Genomic DNA, 22,005 nt, shown 5'->3' with positions numbered 1-22,005 from the left:
GTGAGGAGAGGTCCAATGAACTACCTCTTCATCAACCCACTGACTGTGCCATCAAAATTCTGCCAGGAGCTAAGCTGCCCAAGCCCAAGCTCTATTTGATGACTCCTAGAGAGCTCGAGCAGCTGCAGAAGTTCATTGAAAAGAATTTGGTGTGGGGATTTATTCAGCCAGCACAGTTGAAGACAGCTGCCCCTGTGTTATTCTGGGAGAAAAAAGATAGATCTCTTCACCTATGTGTGGACTCTGAACACTGTTTTTGAGCACAATGTCTACCCCTTGCCATTAATGAAGGACATGCTAGCTCATCTTTCCAAAGGGACAACATTCTCCAAATTGGATCTAAGAGACGCATATTATTGAGTTAGGATAAAAGAAGGAGACGAGTGGAAAACAGTGTTCAATTGCCCCTTGGGGTGCTTCCAGTTCCGAGTGTTGCCTTTCGGGCTGCAAGGGGCACCCACAGTATTCTTGCAGCTGACCAATGAGGTCCTCCAGGAGCACCTGTATAAGGGGTTTTTGGTGTACTTGGATGACTTCTTAATATTTACAGAAACAAAGGAGGAGTATGTTAAACTGGTCAGAGCAGTCCTAAACAAGCTCCCTGCAGCCCGCCTCTATGTCAAACTTTCAAAGAGCAAATTCCACAATGAAAAAATTAATTACTTGGGCTATAGGATTTCCCACTAAAGAATAGAGATGGACCTGGAGAAGGTACGGGCAGTGTTAGAGTGGGTGCCACCCCACACGAGGAAGCAGCTGCAGAGCTTCCTTGAGTTCGTGAACTTCTACAGGCAATTTATTCCCTCTTTCACTCAGATCACCCTCCCCATCACCAATCTACTAAAAACAAAGAGGGTGGACAAGCCAAAGCCCAGTCAACCATTGAAGTGGACTATGGAGTGCCAAGCAGCTTTTGAGAAACTAAAGAGGCTTTTTTCTGCCAAGCCGGTATTAAAACACCCAGACACAGAGAAGCCATTTGTCATCCAGGCTGACGCTAGTGATGTGGAGGTAGGGGCAGTACTGCTCCAAGAGAATCAGAAAGGGTAATTGCAACCTTGCACATACACCTCCAAACAGCTCACTGAAACTAAACAGAGGTGGGCAGTGTGGGAGAAGGAAGCGTATGCAGTATGCTGGATCGTTCTCACTTGGAGGCATTTCCTGGAAGGGAGAAAAATCCCCTTCCAGGTGTGGACTGATCACAAAAACCTCAAGGTGCTAAAAATCCCAAGGAAGTTATCCCCAAAGCAAGCTCAGTGGACCCAACATTTCCATTGATTTGATTTTTCTATTAAGTACATCTCACGGGGGGGGAGCTTTTTAGCTGATGCTATGTCAAGGATGCAGCAGTGCAATAAAGTAAAATCTGACATGATCAAACCCTTGATGACCCCAAAACAATTAGTGGCCCCATCACTACGAGAGCTCAGGCAAAGAACCTCAGGCAAAGAACCTGGACAGTAATATAGAGGCCCTGACCACCACAGAAGAAAAGCCCTCTTGACAGCAAAGCAGGAACTGAGTTTAGACAAGCATTAGAAAGGGACAAATGGTTCCTTTGCCATAAAAACCTTTGGTTAATAAGGGACGAGTTGCTCTGGGTAGGAGAAAAATTATACATGCCAAAAACCCAGAGAGTAAAATTCATGCAGCTTTGCCATGACTTGAAAGTGGCTGTGCACTTTGGGTTTGTGAAAACCCTCCATCTGACCAAGAGACAATTCTGGTGGCCTTCTATAAAAGAGGACATTGAAAGCTATGTGGCTAGCTACCCCGTCTGTGCAACAGCAAAGCAAAGACAGGGGAGAGCACCAGGATTATTACAAGCAGCTGCTAGTCCTTCAGCACCCTAGAGAAAGATTTCTATGGATTTTATAGAAGAGCTGCCAGAAAGTGCAGGAAACACTGTCATTTGGGTAGTAACGGACTTATTCTCCAAACAAGTCCATTTCATACTCTGCTACCAAAGCCTTGGCCAAATTGTTCATACAGCATATCTACCAACTGTGTGGGCCCCCACAATGCATTATTTCAGATAGGGGGGTTCAATTCACTTCAGAGTTCTGGAAAGACTTTTTGGATCTACTTGGTATCAATCAGGGCTTGTCATCTGGTCAAGGGCTTGTCATCTGCAAGTGAATGGTGGGACAGAACATTCAAACTCAGTACTAGAAAAGTACCTGAGGTGCTTCATAAATTACCAGCAAGACAATTGGACTGAGCTATTACCTTTCACGGAAGTGGCTTACAACAACGCAGTGCATTTGAGCACTGGTTACACCCCATTCTAGGTGGCAACAGGACAAAGCTTCAATCCTATGCTTGAGTTACCTGTCAATGAATCCACCATCCCTTCCCTAAAGGAGTGAATTAAACAACTACAAAACACTTGGCCTGTGGTTAGAAAAGCTTTGGATGAGGTGTGGGAGTCTTATAAGGCACAGGCAGATAAAAAACAAATGGAACCGAAAGTATTCAAAGTGGGGGGGAAAGTAGATCTCTCAACCAAGTTCCTAAATCTTTGCAGCCCTCAAAAAAGCTGGCCCCAAAATTCATAGGGCCATTCCCCACAAAACACATAACCCAATAACAGTGGAATTGAAACTCCCCAAAAGACAAGTTCACCCTGTATTTTATTGCAGCCTGCTTAAACGAGAGCTGACTTCTCCCTTAAGGCCAGCAAAAGCCCCTCCCCCCATTATGGTGGAAGGGGAACAACATTTTGAAATTAAAGAGATATTAGACTCCAGGAAAGATCATGGGTCAATCCAATACTTGGTAGCGTAGGAAGATCTCCCACCATCCCATAATGAGTGGGTACATAAAAAACATGTCAGAGCCCCTAGATTGCTAAATAGACTCCACACCTGTTATCCAGATAAGCCTGATTAACATTGTTGTTTCAATTCTCTCCCCTTTATTGTTATTACGTGACTTGCCTTCTTTGCTTTGGAAAATAGTTTTTGGATTAAACAGCAAAAGGATGCTTAGAATATGAATTTGGGAAAGCTAATAATGGATTAAGGGTCCAGATGGACCTGGGTTTTGAATTAATTAGAAGAATGTTTCCCAGGGAAAATGGCAATTGTGTTTTTTAAAGAAGAAATATAATAATGGGATCTTGAAGGTTTGACACTAGAGGGAACTAGAGGATGGAACCAATAAAGTTGCTGACATCTGGGTCTGACAAAAACTGGGAAGTATGGAAACTGTTGAAGAGACTACGCACAGATATAAGAAGATCCAAAGACACTCTGAACAAATGGGGCTATCCAGTGGCTCCTGTTATTTGTGATTGTGGTGACATGCAGAAAACAACCTATATGTATACCTGCCCTTTGTGTCCTGATCAGTGTGCACTCGAGGACTTCATGGCAGCCGGACAGAATGCAATTAATGTTGCTAATTTCTGGGCAAGATCTGTTTAACATGTACATAATTTAATCCTGTATTTTATATTTTAACTTTTATGTTGCGCAGTATGCCTTATTTTTATTGTGATGCTTCTGATACAAATAAACAAACCACTAAATCAAACTGGCTCTATTTTATAACATAAATAGTTTATGATATAAATTTGGATAACCTTTTTTCTGGATTTACTAAAGAGATCTGTTAAAGTCTTGGAGGACTTTATGAGAAGTGAAAAATGGGTTTAAATTAGTTTTTAATTTTTCTATTTATAATTCTTAATAACATAATTTGAGAAAAAATAGAAAGGTTTCAGATAATCTAGTTCCTCTGGGATGCTGTGTAGCTGATCCATCACCATCTCAATCATCTTCCCCCAAAAGAGATTGGGGGTTAGATGATAAATCCAGGACCACAGCAAGGAATACACTGTGGTTTGATGTAATGATTTAGATTTAAACACAGGGATGTGATCTGAATTTGTGAGCAAATTCCTATTACATGATTTTTCACCTAGGTTGTTCTGAATCATGGGGATATTTTCATGGGAAAATATTGCCAGGGTTTTCTACTTCAGAAATTATTAAATTAAAGAAAATGTAGAAATAAGAGTTCATTAAAATATCCTCAAGCCATCTTTGATTACCCAACTACATCATGGTAGAAAAATAGCCAGTTTTGTAATATTTATGTCAATTGTTGTCAAAATACAGAAATTATTGCTATTGCTAGACATATATGATAAAAGTGTGCTACATAATGTTTTGTTTTTTAGGAGCGGGAAACTATGCCCTGCCATCTTAGGCCTCTCTGACTTTGTCTTTTGTCTTACTCTTTGTGAACAATTTTTATTGTTGTGTATAATTACCATCCATTAAATAATCTCTTTTGTATTAAGTATCTGAAAAATTCCCTTGACACCTGAAGCAGTAAAAGAGGAAGCAAAGAAGATCTGAAAAATACATAAACATCTTTTGAAAATTTAATCTGTTAATTATACATCTTAATTTTAATTATGTATTCAATATATTTGGTTCACTTCTATTTTAATGCATATTCTTGCATTATGCTGTATAGACTCATATCTCCATCCTATGCTGGCAACAAAGGGTTAATTCTAGCATTATTATAAGCCATTCTTTGACAAACTACCACATAAAGAAGCCATTGCGGCTCTGCTGTTTTAAACACACCAGTACTTTCACAAGGTTTTGCTAGCGAGCCAGTGGTAGATAACATGTAAGCCACCCAGAACTGTGAGATAGGTAGCAATAAATTTAATAAGAAAACAAACTATAAACCTCATTAATATTGGTAATGCTTGTAAAATCAGATTTAAGACCCCTTCCCATGTTTCATGTGTAGATTGACTGTGGTTTTCTTTATGATTTTGTATACTGGTTTTCTATAAAATGAAATACAGTAGTCTTCCAGTAAGTGGATCTCCATCATCCAAAAATTTAAGAATTGCAGATTCAAGGTGCTGGTGATTACCTATAAAGCCCTAAATGGCATGGGTCCAGACTACTTACGGGATCACCTGCTGCCGGCGTCATCTTCCCTTCGTCCTGTGCGCTCCAACAGAGAGGGCCTCCTCAGGGTGCCGTCAGCCAGAGAGTGTCGGCTTGCGGCCCCCAGGGGGAGAGCATTCTCTGTGGGCGCGCCAGCACTTTGGAATCAATTACCGGTTGACCTCCGGATGGCTCCCGACCTTCGCTCTTTCCGCCGGGATCTGAAAACCTATTTATTTGAACAGGCCGGCCTGGTTTAAGGGTTTGGCGTATTTTAATTATTTATTGTTAGGGCTTAGTTAATTTAATTTCATTTTAACTTTTGTATGTAAAGCTTTTATTGCCCTGTACACCGCCCTGAGTCCTTTGGGAGATGGGCGGTATAGAAATTCAATTATAAATAAATATAAATAAATAAACCACTATCAATCCATATGACTGTCAAGAATCAACACAGGATTACTACTGTCTGTGTAATATATAAATGTCTTTTGCGCAGAGCATTGGTGTTTTCTAGGAAAAATCGAATTTGTGCTGTCTACTTATGAGAAACTATTTAAAAGTATGACATACTTAACCTGCAGATCTTTCCATGCAATTCTAAATCTAGGTCCTACTCAAAAATCAATAACTATTGCTGCCAATGCTTATCTTGTTAACTATTATTCTAGACCAATAGTGACGAACCTATGGCACGTGTGCCAGAGGTGATGCTCAGAGCCCTCTCTGTGGGCATGTGCACCATCGCCCCAGCCCTGCCTCTCCCCATGGCCCCCTCCTCCTCAGCAGCAGGCCCTCCCAGAGGAGAGTTGCCCCTGAGCACAGTCCGCACAGAGCAGCACAGCCAAGGGCATGGCAGCCAGGCAGCGGGGACAAAACTCTGCCCTCACACCCTGTTTCACGCAGATGATGCTATAGGGCATGGGTGGAGGGCGTGGCTGCCATGGCGCTGCTGGGCTGCCTGGGTGATCTGCTGTGGTGGGCCATGGAGGTGGGTGGCCATAGGGGGTGCAGAGCAGGGGTGGGCAGGGAGGCGGGGCAGTTTCAGTGCCATTGTAACTTTCAACAGTCACTAAGCGAATTGTTGTAAAACAGTGACTAAGCAAACTTTATCACTTTTTTCCTTTTTTTTTTTTGGTCATCAAGTTTTTGACACCTTGCTAGGTGACTGGTGGTACTCGGATGTTGCCATATCCTAAAAGTGATACAATGGGTGAAAAGGTTGAAAAGCCCTGTTGCAGTAGACTGATAATGGAACTAGGCTGCACTCATTTTGAATTATAATTACTGCAAGACCTGATTCTTGTGCCCCTGTTTTTTTTGCAGCTTTTGTGCAGGCTAATCTACCCATACTTCCTTTTTTTAATTTCCTTTCACAAACTTCAGGAAATAAAAAGCAACGATCTATTATTATGTGCTTGCTCAAGCACTTCTTAGCATCTTATCCCTTTTCCCATGATGTAAAGCTGTTTCTAAAATCCAAAGATATAAACTCTTGGATGTGTATAATTAGTTTGCAAATCCTTTATTTTATTAGAATTAAACAGGAACATTAATTATGTTGACAATCTCACAAGCTGTTATTGCTTCTTAGCTTTAGACCATCTGGGCCAAGTAGACACATTCCAAGCCACAATATTCCCTATCTTCATTCTTCAGTGGTTTCCCAAATTCAGGAATACTTCTGTGGTCTTATCCTGAATCACTTTAAAAGGAGCAACTCTTTAAGAGCTAAAGGTGTCTAAAATCCATTCTGGTTCACCAGTTATTCAAATTTAACACCAAGCAAACTTCCTGCCAGCCCATTAGCCCCATTTATGCATCCTTTCTCCCCACTAAATTTTCTGTGCAAGTACAATTTATCTCTTTAACTGAACATTTTTCCCAAGTCAAAATAACATGGGCCAATTTTGTGCCCTCAGAGTGATAAAAATGTAACGTAATTTCCAGTCTAATCTGAAAGATAATCTCTTGCCCTCAGAAGTACCTATGTAAGCCACTGGATCCTGGTCCTCCTCTCAGATAGGTCATTGTTAATTGATGTTCATTATGACAATCCATTTTACACACACACACACACACACACACAGTCCTAATTTTGTAAAAGAAAAAGGTGCCGGAACTCACACATGTCATACAACCCACCTTGCCTACCCTACAAGGTTCCATCCAAAAATGGTGCCGGAACTCTGTTCTGAGCGTTCTATGAGAAAAAAGCCCTGCACACACCCCATCTCAGATATTCAGGATATGCTGAATTATCTTTTCATTAGTCTCCCAACAGCGATTCAGCACAACCAGTCTTAAATTTGGGGTAAATGCTTTGGACAGATTTATTCTTGCTTCCTGAGATGAACCAAAGGTTTCATCTGCTATTCTCTTACTGTCCTCAGAAGCCACTGTCGGATGGAACAGATTCATCCATATGCAGCACTGTGGATTACAAGCCTCCAGATCCGTTGGAGGAGAAAGCAGAAGTTGAAGAAAATGTGGAGAATGATGGTCCAGAGGAATGCTTCACTGAAGGTATCATGGTCAGAAAACAAGCTCTACTCATCAAATTTGCAGATGACACCAAGTTTGTGGGGGGGAGGGAAGATAGCTAATACTTTTAAGAAATATATATTTTATTATTTTTTTATAATAATCTTTAGTGCTTAGTGAACAATATGTTGTCTGGATTCATATATTTAAAAACAATCAATAATTATTATTTTCTATAGCTGATCAATATGTTAGTTGATAATATATTCCTCTCTTCTTTCAGCAATATTCTCCCTTTGTCTACATTAAAGAAATATAATTCTTAATACTTTCAATACATATAAAGTTAGGTATAAACATTTTTCTAGTATTTATATATATAACAATAACATCAACATATAACATCTTTTCTAATCAGCTTATGTTTCAATTGTCTTTACAGAAGCCATCTTAAGTTATTATATGTCCTGTTTTCAAGATTCTTATTTAAGCTTTATTTCCCCTCAGTAATGAACCATTCTTATCAGTGAAAATTTTCTCAAAATTCATTACCTTTCAATATCCAAACTTTTCATTCAAATACAACATCTCAATATTTTTACATTTCATATATTATAACAATATTATACTGCTTATATATCTTATTCCTCTTACTATAGGGCCCCTTTTTGCCCAAGCTTTATCTATTCTTTTGACCATTTTCAAACAAGTATTTAATCATATAATACAGCATCTAGCAATCTTACTATAGGGTCTCTTTATATCAAACTTTATATTTTTAACCATATTTAAACAGGTGTTTAGTCATACAGTATTCCATCTGGTACATTGAATCACATCTCTTAAATATAATTCTAATCTTCTTCTTTTGCCAGGTTGCTTTCTAAATCAGTAGGTTTAGCTTGCCAGGTTGTATTTTTGTAGATATTGTTGGGGATAAAAAAGACAAATTGAGTATTCATTTTTTGTCTCCCAAGCTTTAATGATTCTCCTGAAAACTCTTTAGTCCATTTTATTAAATCTTCTTTTTTGTCCTCAAGTTTGTTTTGAAGTCCTGATAGATAAAACATCTTTTTTATTTTATTTATTGTAGCAAAATTTTGTGGATTTTCCTTTGTTTGTATTAAGTTATAGTTCTCTTCATTTATAGCTTTCATATGTTAGTCATTTTCCTCTGATTTGTGATCTATTGTCTGATTTATTTGTTCATTCTTTTTGTTCCCCATAAGAGTTTAGTTCACCGCTTCCGTCTATGGGAGGGTGGGGGTGTCGTTCCCTCACTTCTCACTTTGGGAGGACTTTTGCTTCTTGGGGATCTTTTCCAGGAAATCAGATACAAAATAGAAGAGAGAAGATTGAATTCCTCACCCAGTTTCAAGCATGCTGTTCACCATTGTTCTGATTGGTGTGACCAGCCTTTCTCCTGTCAAGTTAGAGGGCTTCTCCCAGATTGAACGGGATGACTGCTGTTGTTCCGTGATCATTGGGGTGCCCCTCTTTCTTTGTTGCCTCTCTGGGGTGACTTTAGACCCATTTAGGATCCCCTGGCAGGTGAAACTAGCCATGGGATGCGGAGCTCTGAAATCTCTCAGCTGTGCACTACGGCACAAAACTGGAAGTTCATTGGGAAATAGCTAATACTTTAGATAATAGATTCAAGACTTAAAAAGGACTAGGTTAGACTTGAACACTGGACCTTATTTAACAAAATACAATTGAGTAATGAAAAAAGTAAGGAGCTACACTTAGGCAAGAAAAAACAAATTCATAGATATAGATAGGTGGTACCTAGTAGCAGTTGTGAGAGATGACTAGGTGTCCTGGTAGACCACTGTTTTTATGAGCCAACAGTGTGCTGCAGCTGCCACAAAAACAAATGCAATTCTAGGGTGCAGCAGCAGAGGGATAGTTTCAAGATCACATGAAGTGGTAGTCTGCTTTATGCTACACTGGTGCGACCACATTGTCAATACTTTGTCATTCACCATGATACAAAAAAGATGTTGAGATCCTAGAAAGAGTGCAGAGAAGAGCAACAAAGATAATATGTGATCTGGAGGTTAAATCATATGATGAATGATTGAAGGAACTTTGTTGTTGTTGTTGTTAGTTGAAAAGTCATGTCCGACCCATCGCGACCCTATGGACAATGTTCCTCCAGGCCTTCCTGTCCTCTACCATCTTCTGAAGTCCATCTAGGCTCACACCTACTGCTTCAGTGACTCCATCCAGCCACCTCATTCTCAGTTGTCCCATTCTTCTATTGCCCTCAATCTTTCCCAGCATTAGGCTCTTCTCCAGTGAGTCCTTCCTTCTCATTAGGTGGCCAAAGTATTTGAGTTTTAGCTTCAGGATCTGGCCTTCTAAAGAGCAGTCAGGGTTGATCTCCTCTAGGTTTAATGAAGAGAGGTACTAGGGATGATATGATAGCAATCTTCCAGTAATTGAAAGGCTGTCACAGAGAAGAAAAAGAGTCAACTTATTCTCCAAAGCATAAGGGAAAGACAAGAAGCAATGGATGGGAGATTATCAGAGATCCAACCTAGAACTAAGGAGAAATTTCCTTCAAGGTCACATCCAACCCTATTATTCCAATTTATTTATTTGTTTGTTTAATTTACGTATATTAAATTTGTTGTCACCCATCTTGCAACAAGGGAACTCTATCTTCTATGCTTTTCAAATATTCTCTTCCAGTGCATGTGTGAATTATTATTGCATAATTTTATTACTTAATGTATAAATACATAATTAATGCATAACTAATTAATCATTTGTGTATTAAGGATAATTACTATGATCCTTCTCATCTTTTCTTTACTATCTTCTCCAATTGGTAAGTTAGGATAATATTACTCTGTTGTTTGTCTGTGCACTAAGTGTTTTTGCACTGGAGAGCAATTCCATGTGTGTCCAATTACACTTGGCCAATAAAGTATTCCATTCCATTCCTGTCAAGATTAGAGAGTCCCAAATTGTTTGGTCAGCATTAAGAGCATATGAGAAAATTACAAAATTCTGTGTCTGTGTAATTTGCAGTGAATGAACATTCCAAATACACGTCATAGATTTAAAACAAGGTAGTGCACCTTCACTGTTAATTGGCTCACTCTTTCTTCCCTTGCAGCCTGTGTTCAAAGGTGTCCTTGCCTGTATGTTGATATCAAAACAGAAAAGGGAGCAAAGTGGTGGAATCTTCGGAAAACATGTTTCAAAATTGTGGAACACAATTGGTTTGAGACCTTCATTATCTTTATGATTCTCCTCAGTAGTGGTGCCCTGGTGAGTATTTCTCTTTTGCAGTGAGTTTCCCCCCTACAATAATACAAGTTAGAATGAGAGTGATTTTAAATTGCTCTAATAATAAGGTGCTTTTTTTTAAAGAATATAGGCTCCTTGATAAGTGTAGCACCAGGTAACTGCAAATAATATCCAACAAAGTTTACCTTCTTGTTTATTTAGATTTCTTATAGGAATAAACTATTATGGTTCGCTAAGTGGCTAATAAAGCAGTTGGCTAGAATTTTATCAGCCCAACCAGTAGCATTCTAAGAAATCAAGAAGGGATAACATCAGGACTTCAAATGGTAATTTTTAAGTCCCTTGTGGCTATTTGCAACAAGCATCTGTTCACCTCTGGATCAGCTGTAGCACAATGTGGAGTCAAAATCTAATGGGCATGATAGATCTCTGGATGCAGAAAAAACTATTTACCTGAGGAGCAATGGTTCCTCAGTCCATAAACAAATTATTTTAAATTCACAGAAATGATCATTTAGTCTTATAATTTGCTAAATTATCTTTAAATAGTAGAATATGTCTTATGGGAAATATGGATATGGGAAATAGGAAGTAAACAAGATATTAAATGGCAATTAGAAAAAGTTACATATAGGTTCCTAAAATATTTTTATATAGTTCTTGTGCTCATTTAATATAGTGCTCATTTAAATTTTACAAGCCTATAAACGTTGTGTTAATTAAAAGAGTAATAAGAAGATATATCAAAGCAAGAATAAGCTCACATATCTAATATCATTATACAAGAGAAAAACAATGTTTTTTTAAATAGAATAATAGCACTCAGCACTTGTGCTAATCTTCTATTCTTTCAAAATAAAGATGTACATTAAAAAAAACTGAGGGTAATGATATGGTTAAGATATCATCTAGATCCAAAATTTGATGTTAGGCTTATAATACTGTTGTTTTCTGTTGAAACCCTGAAATCCCACTACTAGTAACCTAAATAATAGTGTAGGAAAGTGAACATAACATTGTGGAACAACACGTCTCTGAGCACAGGCTTAGCAGAGATGAACTGAATGTATCCCCATATTCTTCCTTCTGTCATCTAGAAACATTGCTTAGATCCATCTTGGTTTCTACTCATTCATTTTAGAAGCATTCATTGCAAAGTATTAGACACTGAAGATGGGATTCCCAGGAATTTTCTATGTATTTCCATACCTATCTTTACAATGTACAAATCGTTGTGTATAGTATAACTTCTGTTCGGTAATACAAAGATATTCCCAGGAGGGTAAAGGCCACTCATGCTGTGGCTGCTTTTGCTACTTGTATGTATTGTCGAAAGGTCTCATATACTGCTCTGCTTTAATTCCCCTTTCAGGCTTTTGAAGACATCTACATAGAACGCAGACATATAATTCGCACCATCTTGGAGTATGCTGATAAGATCTTCACATATGTTTTCATTCTTGAGATGCTGCTCAAGTGGGTAGCCTATGGGTTCAAGGTCTACTTCACCAATGCTTGGTGCTGGCTGGACTTCCTTATTGTTGATGTAAGTTGCAGTTTTCTTAAGTGAGCATTCTGGGAAAGATTGCCAAAGATTCCTTTGGTTTGCATTAAAACTGATTAATCACGTGATTCTGTTAGCTTCCATTTCAAATTCTAGCCCCCTTGATTCCTCTGATCAATACTTAAGGCCACTTAACATGTATTCAGGAATCAGATTCTTTCCCCATAGCTGAATCAAAATGCTATTGACCCTCCACTAAGTTGGCAGAAAACTATGCTACCATGTAATTTGATGTTCCTGTTGCTGATCCCTATATTCCCTCTGTTGAATCTGCTCTGAATGGTTGCTGACTTAAGTTGTCCTGTTTATGATTTCAGTGTATAATCAGCCAGTCACTTATTTAATTCTTTTGGCTTTGCCACCTTCTTTAGGATCTTACCAGCTGGCAGAAATCTTCCATTATTCTTTGGACTGCAGCAGAGATGGACTGGGTCTGATTGCAGGACACCATCTGTAGAACAGAATAACTAGTAGAATGCTAAAAAAAATATATAGCTTCTTTGCTCTTGCATAGAACTGAAAAATTTTGGTTCAGTACCGCTTTTCTCCCCAGCTGTTAAGGGAGGCAACAGAAAAACTGCAGACATAGCTAACCTGGAAGCGATGTGTAGGGATGAATCTAAGTTAGCCAGTAAACCTCCTTCTGAAAGAACCTACTCCTGATCATTGACTTTCCATCAATTAGTATAATGGATGGCACACTGTATATGTACGCGGTCTTGTGTCACTGGATGTGGTCTGCTTAAAGGGGTACAATATTTTAACACTGGATAACTGTCTCACTCGTGGGCTGGGCACAAGATGAAAGCAACATTATAGGGAAATGGTAGAAAATATATTGCCAATATATGTTTGAATCATACTTATATTCAAGCATAAAAATGCTCAGGCGATACAGGAAATCTGACCTAGTGCAAGATATGGAACTATTCCTTTTTCTGTAATTTCGGTCATTTGTTACTACTAACCATTTCATTTTTCTTTTTAATCAGGTCTCCCTAATTAGCCTAACAGCAAACTGGCTAGGCTATTCAGAGCTGGGACCTATCAAATCCCTGAGGACACTCCGAGCATTGAGACCGCTTCGGGCATTATCCAGATTTGAAGGCATGAGAGTAAGTGTGGTATGACAGTCCATGATTTTATATCTCCAATTTCCTTCCATGCAGTGGAAATTTCCAAGGGTCAGAATATCATTCCTATAGAAAATAGCAGTAAAGCTCAAGCCTGTTTTTAAAGAATTTACAGTATAGGTTACCATTTTTCTCTCCACTGTATTTACATTTTGCTTTCTTTGAATGAAGTTACTATAATAAACTTGGGATAGTTCCATTTTGTCCTGAGAGTTGATCACAAACACAAAACTATTCTAAAGGTTATAAATAGATGAGGAGAAAATTGGAGCCATTCCCTCCGGGAATGATGATGATGATGATGATGATGATGCCCAATTCTCAATGATTCTAAATGGCTCACAACATTAAACAAAGAAGTTATAAACCCCCCCCCAAAGAAAAAACTACGGCAAGTGACCTAGGTAAAGAGTCACGTTTGTCCCCTCCCTTGCCTTTACTTTCCAGAGAACAAGGAAGGATCCCTCCTGAAACACTTCCTCCACCCTTATTCCTTCTATGGCTAACATAATTCTTCTCTGCCTGTTGCCCTGGCTGCATCTCTTCCTCCTGTCTCCCATTCTCATAACCCATTATACCCCCAGGCAGTGGGACAGATCCTTGAGAGTTTCACTTCTTTTTTAAAAAAATGATTATAACATTATTTTTAAATTGTGTTATAAAAGATTATGTAATTATTTATTTATTATGATATGATGTTTTAGGAATCATTTCCCTTGATTATTGCTTTACATAAATGTATAGACTACTGGTATCTCTAAATTATCTATAGCAAGTGAATTCGCAGATTGTCAATAACTGTGAAATATCTATAGACAGGTTGTTGCCTTTTCTGTACTAATATAAATTTAACTTAAATTCTCTTCTCTAACATGTCTATAGATATAAGCCAAAAACAACATTTTAAAAGGGCCTTATTGTGAATTTGTAAAATATTGAAATTGATTTACTTTTATTAAATCCTGAGTAGATTCTTTCTCCTGATACTAGGTGGTTGTAAATGCTCTTTTGGGGGCCATCCCCTCCATCATGAATGTCCTCTTGGTATGCCTGATCTTCTGGCTCATCTTCAGCATTATGGGGGTGAACCTCTTTGCAGGGAAGTACTATCGCTGTGTCAATACCACCACAGGTGAACTCTTTGAACTCCAACATGTAAACAACAAAAGTGACTGCATCAATCTTATCAATGTTGAAAATGCCACTGATGTCCGTTGGGTCAATGTCAAGGTCAATTTTGACAATGTGGGCTTAGGCTATCTCTCCCTTTTGCAAGTGGTAAGTAAGCATGCTTTCCCTTAGGAAATGTTCTATTTTAGCTGGAACCTGTCTTTCTTATATAGAGGCGCATATGAGACCCTGCCAACTAAAGCACTAGCTAAAACTATCCTCCTCAGCTGGTCCTTTGACCTATTTAATCCTAGCCAATAAGTTGATTTCTTCCTGGAAGAAATAGCTTTGAACCAAATTATTGTCACTAGTTTTTAGTCTAGTCCAGTGTTTAAAATGTCTGGGCCTGAGAGAGATACTCTAGAAAATAAAAAGGAAGTTGACTTAGATGTGTAGAGAGAGGGAACCAAAACCTCTTATTATTGCAATGGCGGCATCCATTTTAGTAGATCCTTCTTAATACATGACATTTCTAATGTTTTCCCCCATACAAACATTAAAAGATTTCTTTAATTAGCCCTACTCAATTCTTGTTTTGCGGGGGTGGGGTGTTGAAAGAAAAATCACCTTTGGCTGAGATAGTTTTTGTAAGTTTTGATATGTTTTGTATGTTTTGATATGCTGCATTCTTAGTCAGCCCTGGCATTCAAAATTAATAGTGCCCCTACTAACATTCAGCTTGACTGATCTGATTGGAATGCCTTATTTTTGTCAGCAGACTGGTCTGCAGAACTATCTAGGACACTCACCAACTGTTTGCTATGATCAGTGTGAGGATGCTTTCAGATTAATTTTGGTGATGTCTGTGGCTGTCTCTCCCTAGGTTGTAATTTTTTCTATTTATTTCCTATGTTTTATCCTGATTTAAACTAATTTCCCCTGAACCAAACCAAACTTTCTTTGCTTGTGTGATCAGGAGAAAACACAGCTTTCAAAATATGCTTTTATTTCTATAATGTCTCGTGTTCCTTCAAAATGAATTCTATTTCCCCCTCTAAATTAGGAGTGATGGTGCTTACCCTTTACCCTCATCGAAACTACTATTATTCAAAACACTTTGGATCATATATCCCCCTCCAAGGGTTCACATTCAGAAATATGTTCCAGCCAGTTACACCATACAGGAAAATAATTTCAATCTATGGGAGATGGTTTTCTATTTTTATGTGTTTTTATGAAGACATTACCTGCTGATGTAAGCATATACTATTCTATTTCCTCTTCTCCGTTTGTTCTTTAAAAACTAAGCCAAATTATTCAGAACAAACATATTTGTTCCTCCTGTATCTGCTTATTCAATATACGTTAGCAGATGGTTCTAATTTTCATTAAAAAGAACATGCTAATAAGATAATATTTCCTTTCTCTCCCTGTTTTAACAAACCCAGTTGTGTGATTAAATAAACATGGCTATCCTCATCCTTTCTTATTCTCCCTTCATGAAAGAATTCTGTTTTTTATTCTTTTTTTCCTAAAAAGTTTAGAAAATGAGAAACGAAACATGTAACTTCCAACTTGAGTTGCCCCCTCTGGGCTATGAGTTTTACAAATGCAGTGTCCTCTATTTCCGGAGTCCCCAACCCCCAGTCTGTGAACCAGTACCAGGCCACGGCATGCCAGTAACCGGTCTGCACAAACAAGCAAAGCCCCATTCGCGGGATGCAGGCAGCACACAAAACCACGCACCCTCCGGTCTGTGGAAAAAACCTGTCTCCATGGAACTGGTCCCTGGTGCCCAAAAGGTTGGGGACCTCTGCTCTATTCTCAATCAAAATAAATATGTCCTGCATTATTCTACTTTGTAGGCCACTTTCAAGGGCTGGATGGACATCATGTATGCAGCTGTTGATTCCCGTGAGGTAACTTGAAAAGACAAATTTGCTTTCCCTCTTCTGAAGCTTTAATGGAAGAATTAACAAGGGATTCATTGCTTCCTTTACTTTTCCAGCAGGAGGAACAGCCTCAATATGAAGTGAATCTCTACATGTATATATATTTTGTCATCTTTATTATCTTTGGGGCTTTCTTTACTCTCAATCTCTTTATTGGCGTAATCATTGACAATTTCAACCAGCAAAAGAAAAAGATAAGTGTCTTTAATTTTTTTTAAAGCATATGCTCTTTCAAACAAGTAGTTCTAGAGATGTTTTTAACAGCAGTACAGAAAATAAAATTACCCAAATTGCAAGCTCCCTGCAACTATTGAATAGGGCCAGACTATTTTCCTTTTGGCTATTCTTATGTGAAAAATAGTACAGTGCAGGGGTTCAGGGTCTTTAACAAAGGCAGAATGTTTGGAACTTTATGACAAATGTTGGTCTGTTTTTCCATAAAGTTTGCTATCTACTTTCCAAGAATTTGAATTACATATACTGGAGCTGATCAAGGCAGAAGCATGGGATAATCTTATAAACATTACTTAGAACTGATTCACAGATTGCTATGAATAATCTGTGAACCTGTAACTTCAGATTGAATAACTGAATTATAGTTAAGTTTCACTGCATGTCCTATACTACAGCCTTGGAATCAGAGTTCCTAGAGCCCAAGAATCTATCCTAAACCAACGCTGTTGTATAGGACATGCAGCGAAATAATGAGCACGTAAAGAATGGAAAGTTAATCTGAGTGAGAGCTCATTCCTTCCTGAGAAGCACATTTAACTTACAACGAAGAGAAACTTTTCGTGCTAATACAGATTAAGAAAAATCCTTTTATTAAAGCAGGGGTGTCAAATTCAATTTCATTGAGGGCCGCATCAGCATTGCGGTTGCCTCAGGGGGCCGGGTGGGTATTGCCAGGGTGGGTGTGGCCTACTGGGTGGGCGTGGCTAGAGTGCATATGGCCTACTGGGTGGGCATGGCCAGCTCTACATCGTTCGCATCAAGGGTGCCTATGGGGGCCTGGGTAGGAGTGGGACAGATCTGAGGGTCTCTGGCAGAAGGAGGGTCTTTGAGCCAGGGCCAAGGCAGAGGGGGCCGTTCCCTCACTGTTTCCAGGATGGCTTCGCGGGCCGCATGAAACCACTTCGTGGGCCGCATCCAGCCCCCGGGCCTTGTGTTTGACATCTCTGTATTAAAGCATTCCAACAAATTTGGGGGGGGAGACGAATACATATTACCAATAATGGCATGCTTTGGGACTTTGATGCATGGTCTCTGCTAATAATAACCTTATTTATATTGTTGTTGTTGTTCATTGCACAATCAGCCAGATGTTCAGACTGGATTTGGCATTTTTGTCTATCTATTGAGTCCTTACCAAGGACCTGGGATAGGCAGATCTGGATTTTTGATGGTGTTACAGATATCATCACAGAATGGAAGCTGTTCCCAGTAAAGCTGCCTTTTGCAATTGACTAATAGTGAATTTGTCAGTGCCATTGTCGCTACTTTCTCATGCCACTGCTTGTAGTCAGTCTGTGCAATCTTCTTGCAGCAGCTTACTGGATGCTCCACTGTTTCTTCAGCTTCTTTGCATAGGCAGCACTTACTGTCTGTTGCTGTCTTCTCATTTCTGACTTTGTAGGCATTTGTCCTTAAGGCTTGCACTTGTGCAGCCAGAATTAGTCCCTCAGTTTCTTTCTTCAACTTTCCTGCTCTTAGCCATTACCAGGTCTTGTTATTATTTGCTTTTCCAGCTAAGTTTTTAATATACTGGCCATGTAATGCTTTGTCTTCCCATGCCCCCATTCTGTTCTTCATTTGGTCTTTCTTGTAGGCCAGTTTGTTATCTCCAGTAGTCAATAAGCCTTCCTGGTATACTAACTTCAGTGCATCATCATCATCATCATCATCATCATCATCATCAATTCAATTCACAATCTGGGACTGGTAAAAACTTAACAGTTCATGTCCTAACCAAGGACCTAACAGCTGTTAAGGCAATGTCTGAGTATATAAGCACTTCCGAGTAAGGTGGCTTTTTTGCAAAGTCAGAATATTCAGGTCTAGTAAGTTCAAAAATTCCATGTATCTAGGCAAGCCTTTGGGTATTGCTCCTAGGGTTCCTATTACTATTGGTACAACCATTGATTTCTTCCTCCACAATAGCTCAACTTCTATTTGCAGATCATGGCATTTATTACTTTTTCTAGCTATGTCTCTTCAATTCATGCATTGCCTGGTATTTCAATATCAATGAACCAGACTTTTTTCTTGTCCATAATAGTGATATCAGGTGTGTTGTGGCCAGACGTCTGTCTGTTTGGATTCAAAAGTCCCATAAGAATTTCATTTTCAGTAACTTTGTCAATTTAGTATTCCCAGTAATTTTTGCTGCATTCGAACCCAAACTTCTGACAAAGCTTCAATGCATGATTTTGGCAATTTATCATAATCTTGTAAATAATCACTCTGTGAGATTTTGTTGCAGCCACTGAGAAAGGGATCCACTGTTTCATCTTTCTTGTTGCAAAGCAACATTTGCTGTTGTTGCTGACATGCTGAATTTTTGCTTTCATGGAATTAGTCTGCAAGGCTTGTTCTTGAGCCTTCAGTTTCTTTCTTTAGCACTTCTGATCTCAACCAGCTCCATGTTAGCTTTGTATCTACCTTTCTTTCAATGTCCTTCAGGTATTGACTGTGCAAAGGCTTTTTTTCAGTTAGAAACTCAATACTCAATTGTTTCCTTTCGATATTCTACTTTCAATCTTGTTGTTTTCAAGAGGTTTCCCTTGTTCACCTCCTTTAGCAGAGGCTCTTTTACTTTTTTTAATGTAGTCATTTAAGCTATGTTTTTTCCTCTTCCACAGTTTGTTTTATCTGTAACAGTCCTCTGCCACCTTGAGATCTAGCCAAGTACAATTGATCATTATCACTTTTTGGGTGCAAAGCATGGTTCATTGTCATTAGTTTTCTTGTCTTTTAATCAGAATAGAGCTGGAAAGGACCTTGAAGATCTTTTAGTCCAACCCCCTGGTCAAGCAGGACAACCTATACCCTTTCAGACAAGTGACTGTCCAGTCTCTTCTTAAAAACCTCCATTGATAGAGCACCCATAAGTTCTGGTGACAAGCTGTTCCACTGGTTAATTGTCCTCACTGTTAAGAAGTTTCTCCTTAATTCCAGGTTGCTTCTCTCCTGGATTAGTTTCCATCCATAGTTTTTTGTCCTGCCCTATGGTGCTTTGGAAAATAGATTGACCCCCTCTTCTATGTGGCAGCCCCTCAAATACTGGAATATTGCTATTGTGTCTCCCCCGTCCTTCTTTTTTCCAGACTAGCCATACCCAATTCCTGCAACCACATTAGTCTCCAGGCCTTTAATTATCTTACTTGTTCTTCTCTGCATTTTTTCCAAAGCCTCAATGTAGTTGGAAGTCTGGATATGAGTCCAAATGTAGCTAACTGGGTTCATAGCTGTCACTAAGCCATGATGTGGTGGCATTAGGCTGGATTTAGTGTGACCCCAACCAATGGAGGCCAACAGCAAAGCCATGACTTAAGAGCAGGGGTCTTCAAACTTGGCCACTATAAGACCCGTCATCTCCCAGAACTCCCCAGCTAGCTGGATGGGGAATTCTGAGAGATGAAGTCCACAAGTCTCAAAAGTGGCCAAGTTTGGAGACTCTTGACTTTGAACACAATGCATGCCCAACATCCAGATTTTGATTCAAGTTATCAAATTCTAGTTGAGTCCAATCACTTATGCCAGTAGAGTATTGTATTACAAGCACTTCCCAGGTGTTAATTGCCTTTATGATATTTCCTCCACTCAGCTCTGATCTCAAGATTTTCCACATTCACTTTATGTATTTTGTTGAAGTAGCTCTCTTGGCTTGGTTGTGCAACAGGTCCAAAACTCCTAAGTATTTACTTCTTCTGGTGTTACTGCTTTTATCAGCTCTTTATTATCAAGTTTGAATCCATCATCTTCAACAATTTTTCAGCAATTGTTGCACATTTGTCAATGCCAAATTGCATTTCAATGTCTCTGCTAAACTCCTCAGTGCTTTTCAGCAATGATCCCAATTCAGCTTTTGTTTTTTCCAATAATTTTAAATCATCCATGTAGAACAAATGGAACATTTTCAAGCCTTTTTTAGCCAGTTTGTTTTGTTCAAAATGTTTGCTAGTGGCACCATCAAAAGTACAAATAACAGAGGTGACAATGATTCCTCATCTGATTTCAACTTCACCAAGTTCATCACCACAGGCCATCAACTTAGTTTGCCATGACTTCATGGAAGTCTTCAGGAATTTGTGAATGTTGTTCCTAATTCCAAAAATGTCTAAACGTTTCTCAGTCCAGCTGTGTATGCTTTCTTATAATCATTCCAGTGCCTAGAAATAACAGAAGTCAGTATAAATATAAGAGAGTTTGTGAAAAGATCAATGGCACAATGGAAGACATAGATACAGGTTAATGGTGAGAGATTGGGAGAGGTTAATATTTATTTATTTATTTTATTTTATTTGTATACCACCCTTCTCCCGAAGGACTCAGGGCGGTGAACAGGGCAATAAATACCAAAAATACAAAATACAAAAATTAAAAACAGATTAAACCATAGTGCCCAAATACAATAAATAAATTACTTTAAAACAATAATTAAAACCCCAAACCCATCAGACCAGGCCAGCTTGTTCAAACAAATAGGTTTTTAGATCACGTCGGAAGAAGCGAAGGTTGGGAGCCATCCGGAGCTCAACTGGTAAATGGTTCCAAAGGTCAGGCGCACCCACAGAGAACGCCCTCCCCCTGGGGGCCATCAGTCGGCATTCTCTGACCGGTGGCACCCTGAGGAGGCCCTCTCTGTGGGAGCGCACTGGGCGGAGGGAAGTTGACGCCGGCCGCAGGTGCTCCCTAAGGTACTCCGGACCCATGCCATGTAGGGCTTTATAGGTCATTACCAGCACCTTGAATCTCACCCGGAAGGCAACTGGAAGCCAATGCAGCTCGCGGAGCAGAGGTGTAACATGGGAGTATCGCGAGACCCCCAACACAACTCGCGCGGCTGCATTCTGCACCAGTTGGAGCCTCCGAGTGGTCCTCAAGGGCAGCCCCATGTAGAGAGCGTTGCAGTAGTCTAACCGAGAGGTCACGAGCGCATGAGTGACTGTACGCAAGGCATCCCAGTCTAGATAGGGCTAAATATCAAGAGAGGAATATTTCAAGGAGATTCACTATCATTGTAATTGCACTGTTTCATCTATCAGCAATATTGAATAACTCAGGTCATGGTTATCAAATATCAAAAACATCTGCCAGACTATCCCATCTTCTTTACATGGGCAATCTGAAGCTGTATAGGAAAATCACTATCTTAAATAGAATTGCTGCTCAACACTGTCCATATATATGGCCAAGATATTGAAATGGAGTTTGGATTGGACAAATGTGCCACACTTACTATCAATCCAGGAAAAAAGGGAAAACTGAAGGAATCAAGATGCCCCACGAAAATAACATTAAGAGTTTGAATGAAGATGATTACTACAAATACCTGGGTATCCTTCAAGCTAATA

General features: G+C 39.2%; 1 protein-coding gene across 1 annotated transcript in view; it reads left to right on the top strand.

Moving 5' to 3' along the window:
• SCN4A (sodium voltage-gated channel alpha subunit 4) overlaps nt 1-22,005 on the top strand; it is a 120,738-nt gene that overhangs the window by 76,849 nt on the left and 21,884 nt on the right. The window contains exons 18-24 of the mRNA XM_083378987.1: nt 7,319-7,451; nt 10,537-10,691; nt 12,043-12,216; nt 13,227-13,349; nt 14,358-14,645; nt 16,343-16,396; nt 16,486-16,623. Coding sequence (XP_083235113.1) covers nt 7,319-7,451; nt 10,537-10,691; nt 12,043-12,216; nt 13,227-13,349; nt 14,358-14,645; nt 16,343-16,396; nt 16,486-16,623 — 1,065 coding nt within the window. The remainder of the gene's footprint in view (nt 1-7,318; nt 7,452-10,536; nt 10,692-12,042; nt 12,217-13,226; nt 13,350-14,357; nt 14,646-16,342; nt 16,397-16,485; nt 16,624-22,005) is intronic.

Source organism: Vipera ursinii (genome assembly GCF_947247035.1).
Source record: "Vipera ursinii genome assembly, chromosome: Z".
NCBI classification, from domain to species: Eukaryota; Metazoa; Chordata; class Lepidosauria; order Squamata; family Viperidae; genus Vipera; species Vipera ursinii.
The sequence above is the reverse complement of the archived record's forward strand: the minus strand, read 5'-3'. Positions and strand labels throughout refer to the sequence as shown.